A 12856-nucleotide genomic window follows, 5' to 3' on the forward strand; every position below is an offset into this window, starting at 1 on the left:
AGCCCCCTGTGTTCTCTGTCTGTGCCATAAGGTTTAGACTGATCCTAATCTAAAAAGTGAAATAACAGAGTCTTACATGGATTCATGCAGTTTTTGAGCGAAGTACATTGTAACTCTGCAAGTACAAATTCATCCCACAAATGTATATATGTATGTGTATGCGTGTGGGTCTTTGTGTGTGTGTCTGTCTGTCTGGGTTGGGGGGTTGTGAGTGTGAGAGATAGTGTATATGTGTGTGTATGTGAGTGTAGAGTGTCTTAAATCTGTGAGGGGGTGCATGTGTGAGTGTGGGAGGTTATGTGTCTGGGGACTATTCTTGATTTATCCTTGCCATGCCACGTAAAGATTAATTCTGTCCCTCAGAATTTTGTTCCAGTAATATTCTACCACGCATGTAAAACTCTCAGGCCTTTAGTTTTATCCCACTACCCTTTTTGAATAATGTTCCGACTATGTTCCAGTCTTCTGGTATCCCTACATTAATGTCGGAGCCCTTACAATCTCGTCCCTTACCTCCAAGCAGCTTTGGATATTTCTCATCTGAGTTTGGGCTTTGTTTGTTTTCCAGCCTGCTGAGACTACCAATACCACCACCTTCTGAATATCCCGTACCTACTTCCTGATTTCTAGAATTCATTATTATTTTCTATTGTGAATACAAAGTATCCTAGCATTCTACACTGTTCCCACCTGACAGATACCCTGTTCTCCTTGCCCCCTAACCTCTCATTCACCTTACAGACATAACTTCACAAGTGATGTCCAAGATGCTGGGCATTTAAATCACAGAATATAGCAACTACTCCTGTAAAGAATGTGGCATGGTTTGATCACATCCTCTCACCATCAAACTATTCTCCATTATGAGTATCCTGTCAGATTTAGAGGACGCTCTGTATTTTTTGATGGAGCCCTGGTCAGAATCTCCTGTTAGTAATGCAGAGCTGTATCTCAACATAAAAAAGAAATGGTGTAGCAATATGAATGTGATTACAACTTGGAAAATCCAGCCCATTATTTTTAATTTTTTAACAGGGAGTAAGAGTCAATAGTATTTGTTGTCCAACCATAATTGCACTTAAGAAAGGGATGGTCACCTTCTTAAGCCACTGCTGACCATGTGGGAGAACCCCACTGACATTAGGAAGTGGAATCAGGAGGTATGTTACCTGTTGGACAATTTTCAATCTCTGCTAGCCATAGTATTTGTATAGCTGGTCCACTTCAATTCTGGTCAGTGATATCCCTCAGATTGCTGGTAGTGGGGGATTTAGCAATGATCACCATTGCTAAATGACACCATTTCAGTGTCAAAGAGCAATGATTAGTTTCTCTCTTGTTGGACATAGTCATTGCCTGACACTTGTGTGGTGTAACTGTCACAAGCCACTTCAGTCAAACCTGAATGTTGTCCAGTTTATGCTGTACTTTAAATCATCATAATGTTACAAGTCAGATATTAATTTGTCACTATGCATTTGCATGATTGAAACTTATGAGATCAAATGTCATTGCTCTTAGGTTCTGTATAAGGATTAAGCATTCCAGTCAATCATATGTTTTTCTTTAGTGAGAAGAAAAAGAAAAAGAAAGGGAAAAGAAAACTAGAGGAGGAGGAACAGGTGCTTGATATCGTTGGTAAGTGAGGCTGGTAACGAAGTGTCCTCGTGCTCTTTTGGGTTTTCATGTATATTATCCACCAACAAGGTTTAACTCTGAGAAAACTTCGCACTGTTCTGTGAATGGGTTCTCGGCTAGGGTTCAGTGCACTGTCTACCTCAACAGTGAAAATACCTGCTTAGTTAGAAATTGTTCACAAAATTGCATATTACAGAAGGAGAAAGCGAGGGCTGCAGATGCTGGGGATCAGAATCGAGAGTGTGGTGCTGGAAAAGCACAGCAGTCGGTATGTTCTGATGAAGGGCTTATGCCCAAAACATCAATTCTCCTGCTCCTCAGATGCTGCCTGACCTGCTGTGCTTTTCCACCACCACACTCTTGACTGCATATTACAGACGTTTGATAAACAGTCCCCCACATTGCTGATTTTCTGCTAGTATTTTGTGATGCACTAGTTTACTCCAATTAAGTATTTCGAAAGGTAAATCAGAATTCATTTTTTTCTCAAAACAAATAAAGGGTAAGGCTAAGATCAACATAAGTGAGAGAAAGCGTGATACAAGGTCACAGCAAAGCTGAGAGTGATCTGAGGACAGGGCAGGTTGAGAGACTGTGAGGGCGATGGGAAGACTGAGAGTCCAGAAGTGACACAAAGCAAAATAGTAAAGTGACATTACAGCACAAGAAGGGGGTGACAGTTCTAAGTTGCAAATTAACATTTTATTTAACCTACCTATAATTTAAACTATGTCATGTCAATGGTTTTTTTAAAAACAATCTCTGCTAATGTGATTCAGTACACTAACCAACCAGTGGAGTGCCACAAGGATCGGTGCTAGGTCCACTACTTTTCATCATTTATATAAATGATTTGGATGTGAGCTTAAGAGGTGTAGTTGGTAGGTTTGCAGATGACACCAAAACTTGAGATATAGTGGACAGCGAAGACGGTTACCTCGGATTACAACAGGAGCTTGATCAGATGGGTCGATGGACTGAGGAATGGCAGATGGAGTTTAATTTAGATAAATGTGAGGTGCAGCATTTTGGGAAAGCAAATCTTAGCAGGACTTATACACTTAATGGTAAGGTCTTAGAAAGTGTTGCTGAACAAAGAGACCTTGGAGTGCGGTTCATTGCTCCTTGAAAGTGGAGTCACAGGTAGATAGGATAGTGAAGAAGATGTTTGGTATGCTTTCCTTTATTGGTCAGAGTATTGAATACAGGAGTTGGGAGGTCATGTTGCGGCTGTACAGGACATTGGTTAGACCATTTTTGGAATATTGCATGCAATTCTGGCTTCCTTCCTATCAGAAAGGTGTTTTGAAACTTGAAAGGATTCATAAAAGATTTACAAGGATGTTGCCAGGGTTGAGGATTTGAGCTATAGGGAGAGGCTGAACCGGCTCCGGCTGTTTCCCTGGAGGTCGGAGGCTGAGGGATGACCTTATAGAGGCTTACAAAATTATGAGGGGCATGGATAGGGTAAATAGACAAAGTCTTTTCCCTGGGGTGGGGGGGGGAGTCCAGAACTAGAGGGCATAGGTTTAGGGTGAGAGGGGAAAGATATAAAAGAGACCTAAGGGGAAATGTTTTTGCGCAGAGAGTGTTGTGTGTGCAGAATGGGCTGCCAGAGTAAGTGGTGGAGGCTGGTACAATTGCAACATTTAAGAGGCATCTGGATGGCTATATAGGAAGGATTTGGAGGGATATGGGCTGGGTGCTGGCAGGTGGGACTAGATTGGATTGGGATATCTGGTCAGCATGGAGGAGTTGAACCGGAGGGTCTGTTTCCATGCTGTACATCTCTATGACTTTAATTAGTTATGATAAATTATACTTTTTTATTATGTGACAACTAAATAGACATGCCAATGCAGTGTGTCAAACTGTATTATATGAGTCTTTGAAGAGAATCACAGTCCTGGCAGCCATCTCTCATAGAGATGCAGATCAGTGTTATATAACTGAAGCTTAAGACATTGCAGGCAACAGAGTGGGGAAAAGTTTCCTGGATGTTTTGTATTAGAAATAATTTACACTCCTTAAGTTACCAAGTATAACAACTCTGATGAACTGTCCAAGACTGGAAGGTGTTTCAATTTGGCAGTTAAGAGGATCCCTCAAGATGCAATGCTAGAGAGTTTCAGCTTTTGCCTGTGTCCAACAGGTATGAGATTCTTGCTGTCTGTTGTTGAGGGTAAAGTCTGCAGCAGGATGAATAAAAATGACCATAGCAATGTTGTACCAGGGACCATTTAGTGTCAGAGTGGTGGTTGGGGTGAGAAAAGGAATGTGCTAGTGGATGGGTCAGTTTAGTTCGAGTAGATACTGTTCCCTTCGATCGCAATTGAGGTTTCAGAAGGTTTTTTTTGCCTGCTCAGAGCCAGAGGTAAGGTCATCTTGTAGATGAGGAAAAGATCCCCTTGTAATTTGTTCCAATGTGGACCAAACTACATTGTTTAAACAAGACATGCAGTTCTACAGAGAGAAAATTTTGAGCAGCTAGGGCCAACATGACATTGCAGAACCTGACTAATTTAATCTGAGGTAGTAATCTCTGCTGATTGAGTCATGTGTAAATTAGCATAGAGGTATCAGATTAGAAGATGAAATGTGTGAATAAAAGAGTGATGTTGGAGTCAGTGGTTTTCATTCATGGGACAATACTGGGGAAATAGGGAGTTGTTGGTAGGTACCTTGTCCACTGGAACTGTGCTGGAACCACTGAAACCATGCTAGTGAATCAAATAACAGGAGCACTAGCACTGAAAACAAATGAAGAGATATCAAAAGGAGTTTATGAAGAGAAAATTCAAAACAGTATGGCTTAGGAAGGGTCAGGGAATTTAAAGATAATAAAGCAATAGTGACTAAGTTGACTAAGATCACCGCCATAAATGTTAGATTGGCCTTAGTGAACCCAGGGAAAGCAACTAGCCAGATGGAGTCCCAGGCCATGCATTCAGATCCTGTGTGGACCAGCTGGTGGAAGTATTCGCAAACATCTTTCACCTCTTCTTAATATGAGCTGAAATCCCTACCTGCTTCAAGATGACGACCATCATTGCTATGCGAAAGACAAATCATGCAACGTGCTTTAATGACTCCCATCTGGTGGCTGTGACTTCCATAATTATGAAGTCCTTCAAGAGGTTAGTCATGGCTCACATCAACTCCAGCTTACCAGATTGTCTTGATCCTTTGCAATTGGCCTACTTGCACAAAAAATCCCCAGCAGACACCACCTCCCTGGCCCAATACCCATCCCTGAAAGATCTGGATAACAAGGATACCTACATCAGACTTCTAGTTGCTGACTACTGTTCTGCCTTAAATACCATAATTCTCAACAAACTCATCTCTAAATCCCAACACCTTGGTTCCCCCTGACCCATAGACTGCAATCAATAAGAATAGGTGACAACAGCACCTCCACCACAGTCCTCAACACTGGTACTACGCAAGGCTGCACACTCATCCCCCTACTATACACTCACAACTGTGTGGCCAAATTCTGCTCCAACTCCATTCCCAAGAATGCTGACAGCACCGCTGTTGTAGGTCAAATCTCAAACAATGACAAGACAGAATACAGGAAAGAGATTGAGTGCTTAGCAACTTATTGTAAAGACAGCAATCTCTCCATCAATATCAGCAAAATGAAGAAGCTGGAAGAATTCAGGAAGTGAATAGAAGGCACGCCCCTATCTGCATCAATGGTGTTGAGGTGAAAATGGTTGAGAGCGTCAAGTTCCTGGGTGTGATTATCACCAACAGTCTGTCCTAATCCAACCACATCGATGAGATGGTCAAAAAAGCATAAAAATATCTCTGTTTCCTTAGGCTAAGGAAATTCAGAATGTCTACAAGGATCCTTAACAATTTTTATAGATGCAACATAGAAAGCATCCTATTTGGTTGAATCACAGCATGGTGAGGTAACTGCTCTTCCAAAGACTACAAGAACTAGAGAGAGTCGTGAAAACAGCACAGTGCATCATGCAAACCAGCCTTCCATCCATTGACTCCATCTATACTTGCTGTTGCCTCGGAAAAACAAGCAACATAATCAGTGACCACTCCCATCCTAGATATACTCGCTTCCACCCTCTTCCATCAGGCAGAGAATGTAAAAGCTTGAATACATGTATGACCGTATTCAAAAACAGCTTCTTCCCTGCTTTTATCTGTCTTTTGAATGGACCTCTGTAATGTTAATGTTGACCTCTTTCTCTGCACCTTCTCTGTGGCTGTAATATTATATTCTGCACTCTGGTCTGCTACCCTGATGCACTTTGTATGGAATGATTTAGGGTGGCGTGGTGTCTCAGTGGTTTGCACTGCTGCCTCACAGTGCCAGGGACTGGTTTCAATTTCACCCTTGGGTGACTATGTCTGTGGGTTTTTCACATTCTTCCCATGTCTGTGTGAGTTTCCTCCAGGCGTTCTCGTTTCCTCCCACAGTCAAAGATATGTAGGTTAGGTGGGGTTGGCCATGCTAAATTACCCACTGTGTCCAGGGATGTGCAGGCTGGATGAAATAGCAATGGAGAATGCAGGGTTAGAGGGAGAAGGTAGGAGTGGATCTGGCTGGAATGCTCTTCGGAGGGTCATTGTGGACTAAATTCCTGCCTCAGGCGACTCTCTGTGTGGATTTTGCACATTGTCCCCGTGACTGTGTGGGTGCTCCGGTTTCCTCCCACAATCCAAAAATGTGCGGGTTAGGTGGATTGGCCATGCTAAATTGCCCATGGTGTTAGGTGAAGGGGTAAATGTAGGAGTATGGGTCTGGGTGAGTTGCGCTTCGACGGGTCGATGTGTACTTGTTGGATTGAAGGATCTGTTTCCACACTGTAAGTAATCTAATCTAAATGGGTCAAATGGCCTGCTTCCACACTGTAGGGGTTCTACAATCTCCCTGCAGAGCACATAAAACAACATTTTTCACTGGATCTTGGTATATGTGACCACAATAAATCAATCAGAAAAATAGAAAAAAGTTAAAACTAAAAGAAGTTCTGAATGCATCTCAAGAAATTATATGATTCAATAACACCAGTAAAGGGATAAGATCTAATAGCCATTCGGGACAAATGGTTACAGGATAACCAAAGTTTGGAAATAAACTTGCCTGGAAACTTAACTTTGAGTTAAAAAAAAGGAGAGGTGCTATAGTTAACTGTAGGATAACAGATAACATTTATTCATTCCTGTGGGGCTCTGCCCAAAGGCAGATCCTTCATTCATTGTATGTTGATCTCATGGAATTTTTTGCCAGTGTTGATTTGTTATTATCTTCCAATCCAAGGGCAGGACAAGAAGGCAGTTCCAAGTTTTTCCTGTTTGCTCTGCCCAAAGACAGATCCTTGGTCTGATGATTTCATGGCAGTTTTGTCAGTTGTGGTTTTTTATTGTCTAGGGCAGGACAACAAGGGTATCCCAAGTCCACCTCAGTCAGAAAGAGAATCAAAGTCATGCTGTTGCCATTAATGTGAATCACACACTAGCCATCTCACCACAGAGCAATCCACCCATCAAAGGATAAAATATGAAGATAGTATAAAGAAAGAATCTTAGCTGTGAAAATCAAAATCTAGAATCAGTTGAGTAAAGGTAAGGAAAAACAAGGAATAAAAAACAATAGACATAGTAATTTATTGCCCCCTTTACTGTAATTGATTTAGGCAAAGAATGAATCAGGAAATTTGATAACGATAATATAATTATCACTTATAACATATCCTTTATTTTCTTTTAAAATGTTGTTGGCAATTTCTTTAAGTGCTCAGCACCTTTTAGCACGGCCATATCCATGCAATATTGAACACAGCAAACCTTTGTACACTTTGTACAGGAGCTTTCAGTTTTAAGCTGCATAAAGGGAGCTTTGGTCATCAAGGACTTTAATATTCACGTAGAATGAGCAAACCAAGTTCTGCAGTGCGGATGAGATATTCATGGAATGCATTCAAGGGGAGTTTTCCAGATCAGTACATAGTAACCAACTAGTGAACAGGTTATTTTGGATCCAAAAATATTTTTGAATTGAGTGTTAGTTTAACAGATTTAGTTAACAAAATTAAACTAACCCTACATAGAAACATCTCAAGGGAAAAGTGATCATGACAAAACTTTATAATTTACAAGAAGAGTTATATAAAATCATGTAATTGGGTAATAAAAGTGCAAGTGGATGTAGGAAGGGAACTCCCACAATATTTGCCAGATTTTGGCTATTCAATAATGAGAATGTTATATTTGCACAGAACATAGAAACAGAAGTAGGCTACTCAACCCCTCAAGTCTACAAAACTATGCCTTTTCTAGGAAGTGGAAATGGCATTTATTTTTTGAATACTTTGTTTGAATCATAGTTTGGACTTGGACATCTGTGATACTATTCATGCTCATTTACCAAGTTGTAGTTCTTGTAAACAATACTAATTTCCCTACCTCCCCTACTCTTCCCCTTCCTTTGGCATCCTCTTTTTCTAGTGCTGACTTCTTCTCATTTTACCAACTAATTTTCAATCTGTGCTTGCTCTTTCCCAGAATAGTGAGAAATGTACTTCACTGAGCCCTTTATTATTCTACAATGAGAATTGAGAGCATTTTTATAAAGCCACGAAGCTCAGCATTTTAAAAATTGAATTCAATTCAAACGGAGTAAAGGATAATGAAGTAAATTCTGATTGCACATAAGTTATACAGCTAACACATTTAATTTCAATTGAACTTTTTAATGCAAAATTTTTCACCCTCTTGTGGGTTGAACTTCAAGTTTGTCTCAACTTGCTTTTCCAAGATCCTATTCTGAATAGGTTTTCAGTTTGATTCATCTGGCAGCATACTTAGCTCTGGGTCAAAATATTGTCAATTCAAGCTTAAGTTGAGAGAGAGAGACTTGAGCATATTTTCCACACTGACACTTCAGTGAAAGACTGAGAGGATGTTGCTGTTGCACAGGTATATTATTTTTGGTGCATTATTAAACCAAGGCTTTATCTGTTCATTCAAGTAGATCTAGCAGATCCCATGGTGCTTTTCAAAGAGAACAATGTTCTCCCTCAACCCAACTTCACCATGACAGATAAACTGGCATTTAACCTCATTTGTTTTTTTGAGAGATCTTACAATGTATGAATTGGCTGCTATATTTTCAATGTGAACAGAAGTGGCTACTGATCCAATTCATTATTGCCTGTGAAGTACTTTGGTTGTCATGAAGCCATGCAAGGCACTAAGCAAATTCAAGTTCTTTCCATTTATTGCTGATTTTATTTTGAAACATGTATGTTGTTATGATATGAGCTGATAATAATACCAGACAAGACAAGTCAAGTCCCAGAGTGATTTTTGGCTTGATAAACCATGTGTTATTTTCTCTTCTTGTTTACTGAATAATTTCATATCAGGCTGTTAGTCTAACATCAGAATGAAAGATTCAACCTTTATCTCAACGCTAAAGTTTCTAATTTGGCTGATGCAGCTGTGATTGGTTTCCTTTTTGGCAAAGTTCTGTGCATTCACTCAATGCTGTTCTGTTCAATTATTACTTCTTCCCTGAAATCTTTAATTAAGTTTCTAACTCAACTCAGTTCAGCTCACTTCACATGACGAAGAAGCAGCACTCTAAAAGCTTATGATTTCCAATAAACCTATTGGACTATAATCCGGTTTCATGTGACTTATGACTTTGTCCACTCCAGTCCGACACTGGCATTTCCACAAAAATACTGAACTTGGCTTCTTTAATGCTCTTGTTTTCAAAACTTTCTAGAGGGTGTCTTCCTATCTGACATTTCCACAATCTTCTGCTTCTGGAGTTTTCTTCTAAGCTACTCAGAATTTCTCCCTTTCTGCTTTGACTGATTATGGAGACTAGGTGAAAGTGAGGACTGCAGATGCTGGAGATTAGAGTCAGGATTAGAATGGTGCTGGAAAAGCACGGCAGGTCAGGCAGCATCGGAGGAGCAGGAAAATCAACATTTCGGGCAGGACCCCTTCATCAGGAATGATTCCTGATGAAGGGCTCCTGCCCCGAAATATCAATTTTCCTGCTCATCAGACACCTGCTGTGCTTTTCCAGCATCACTCTAAGCCTAATCTTAGAGACCAGTAAACGAGCAGCACTTTTGAGTAATATATCTAACATTATGGGTGTGTCTCTGCTGGATGTAAAACTCAAGTCTACGGATATCTTAGCAATTTTCTGCAGAGGCAAGAGGCTTGAAAGTTGCTTAACTAAAATCACATGATTTCATGGAAATGCTGTTGTTAGCTCACCATTCAACATTATTTTGATTTTTTTAGGAAACAAAACAGACTTTCATGGAACAGAAAACCAAATCTCTGTTGCCTCCCCTTTAGAACCTAAGCTTCCAACTAATAACATATTCTGAGCCTCATCAGATTTCTTTTAATATTTTAGGAGGATGGTGGGCAGTCCGGAATTTTGGAGAAATTACAGGCACTGTGGCAATAGAGATGGGAACAGGCACCTACATCTGTGCTCTCGATAATGGTCTGTTTACTCTCGGAGCACCACATAAAGGTCTGTATTCTCAATTTGAAGTGCCTTACTCTGAGTTCATCTTTTCCCGCAAATCCAATCGACGTTTTATGGTTTTAGAAACTGGAAATTCAATATTTGTGATTTACAGGATTAGGTTTAAAAACAACATATCCTTGCGTTCATTTGCTGAAACTCTCATTGATCTGATTACTTTTTTTATTTGTAAAGCATTCTGATAGTACCTACAGTTGTAGTTATTATTCCATTAAAGAACAAAACTGCCACGAAGAATGAGCAAATATAATTGTAGCTCGATAGGGTTGTATAACTATCTATGTTTGTACTTGCGATTGACATTTTAAAAGATATTCAGGAGTACATTTTCAATTTGCCATGCTGAATATAAAACTAATGTTGCACAGAACATTAGATTTTCATCTTTTCCGCACAGCCAATCCACAGTGTTGGATTTATACCGAAGCAATAGATTTAAAATGTACTTTTTGACTGCTCTGTTTTTCTGCAGTATATACCAAATGTGGCCAACAAATTAGCAAATAATAAGTCAATCTTGCCTTGGTGCAGCTTTGAATTTAGTTGTCTGAAATTGCATAATAGATTGAAGATTTTCCTCTGCCTCCAGCATCGCACAGTTTTTAATTGGTGCAATGGAATGAGGAACAGAAATGCAATTGTCCATAGTCTGATCCATTGTTCATACTCTGATATCTAATATACATGAGATTGTGTCCAAAAGAAGAAGAAGTAACGAAAAGGATTGATGAGGGCAGAGCGGTAGATGTGATCTATATGGACTTCAGTAAGGCGTTCGACAAGGTTCCCCATGGAAGACTGATTAGCAAGGCTAGATCTCATGAATACAGGGAGAACTAACCATTTGGATACAGAACTGGCTCGAAGGTAGAAGACAGAGGCTGGTGGTGGAGGATTTTTTTTCAGACTGGAGACCTGTGACCAGTGGAGTGCCACAAGGATCAATGCTGGATCCTCTACTTTTTGTCACTTATATAAATGATTTGGATGCGAGCATAAGAGGTACAGTTAGTAAGTTTGCAGATGACACCAAAATTGGAGCTGTAGTGGACAGCGATGAGGGTTACCTCAGATTATAACAGGATCTTGCCCAGATGGTCCAGTAGGCTGAGATGTGGCAGATGAAGTTTAATTCAGATAAATGCGAGGTGCTGCATTTTGGGAAAGCAAATCTTAGCAGGACTTCTACACTTAATGGAGTGTTGCTGAACAAAGAGACCTTGTAGTGCAGGTTCACAGTTCCCTTGAAAGTAGAATGACAGGTGGATAGGATAGTGAAGGCGGCATTTGGTATGCTTTCTTTTATTAGTCAGAGTATTGAGTACAGGAGTTTGGGGATCATGTTGCGGCTGTACAGGACATTGGTTAAGCCAGTATTGGAATATTGCATGCAATTCTGGTCTCCTTCCTATCGGAAAGATGTTGTGAAAATTGAAAGAGTTCAGAAAAGATTTACAAGGATGTTGCCAAGGTTGGAGGATTTGAACTATAGGGAGAGGATGAAAAGGCTGGGGTTGCTTTCCTGGAGCATTGAGGCTGAGGGGTGACCTTATAGAGGTTTACAAAATTATGAAGGGCATGGATAGGGTAAATAGACAAAGTCTTTTCCCTGTGGTAGGGGAGTCCAGAATTAGAGGGCATAGGTTTAAGGGTGAGAGGGGAAAGATATAAAAGATCCTAAGGGGTAACTTTTTCACACAGAGGGTGGTACGGGTATGGACTGAGCTGCCAGAGGAAGTGGTGGAGCCTGTACAATTGCAACATTTAAGAGGCATTTGGATGGGGATATGAATAGGAAGGGTTTGGAGGGATATGAGCCGGGTGCTGGCAGGTGGGACTAGATTGGGTTGGGGTATCTGGTCGGCACGGACGGGTTGGACCGAAGGGTCTGTTTCCATGTTGTACATCTCTATGACTCTAATCTTTAGATAATTGAGTGTCTTGAAAAAAATTCTCAAATGGTTTACAGGATTATATTGATCAATGCATTTAAACTGTATTTATTCAGTGTGTTTTAGCTTGGCTTAATGGAGCACTCCCTCTCAGAAAATGTTATGTTCAAGCCACACTCCAGGATCTGAATGCTTAATTTAGACACAATTCAACAGTGTACTGTACTACAAAAGTAAAAGTCTGATGTCGAGTGGTTTGGGGTATTTTAAGGATGTGAAAGATTCCACCTGAAATCTGCATATTCATATTTTCTATAATGAGTAAACTCTTATCTCTGAGCCAGGAGATCCAGGTTCAATCCCTATCTGTCCCAGATGTATGTCATGACATGTGTGAATATTAAGTAATTAAAATAAACAAACAAACTTAGCTATGTCACTAACTATAGCAATATTTGCTACATGATAAAAATGAACAATTGTCTTTATCATTATAACGTACGATCTGCTTTCATATTTTTGCACTTCCACAGAGGATAATGAAAGCCCTCATCCCCCAGAGCAGTTAACAGCTATCAAATTATCTGAAACCAGGTGAGCAATACCAGTTGCATTTTTTTCTGTTTGAAGACAGGAAATCTATTCACCTCATTTAATCATTGATGGAACAAATGTTGGCAGATAACCAAGAAATGATTAGGAATGAAAACTAATTCATTAAACGAACTCAACTAGTTGTATTAATTCAATCAATCCCTTGCTGAAATATATA

At 40.1% G+C, this 12856-nt stretch overlaps 1 protein-coding gene across 1 annotated transcript in view; it reads left to right on the forward strand.

The window, feature by feature from the left end:
• The window catches only part of frg1 (FSHD region gene 1), a 42250-nt gene that overhangs the window by 5104 nt on the left and 24290 nt on the right, over positions 1-12856 (forward strand). The window contains exons 2-4 of the mRNA XM_060830517.1: positions 1571-1638; positions 10055-10177; positions 12618-12678. Of these exons, the coding sequence (XP_060686500.1) occupies positions 1571-1638; positions 10055-10177; positions 12618-12678 (252 nt within the window). The remainder of the gene's footprint in view (positions 1-1570; positions 1639-10054; positions 10178-12617; positions 12679-12856) is intronic.

Source organism: Hemiscyllium ocellatum, chromosome 1 (assembly GCF_020745735.1).
Source record: "Hemiscyllium ocellatum isolate sHemOce1 chromosome 1, sHemOce1.pat.X.cur, whole genome shotgun sequence".
Classification (NCBI taxonomy): Eukaryota; Metazoa; Chordata; class Chondrichthyes; order Orectolobiformes; family Hemiscylliidae; genus Hemiscyllium; species Hemiscyllium ocellatum.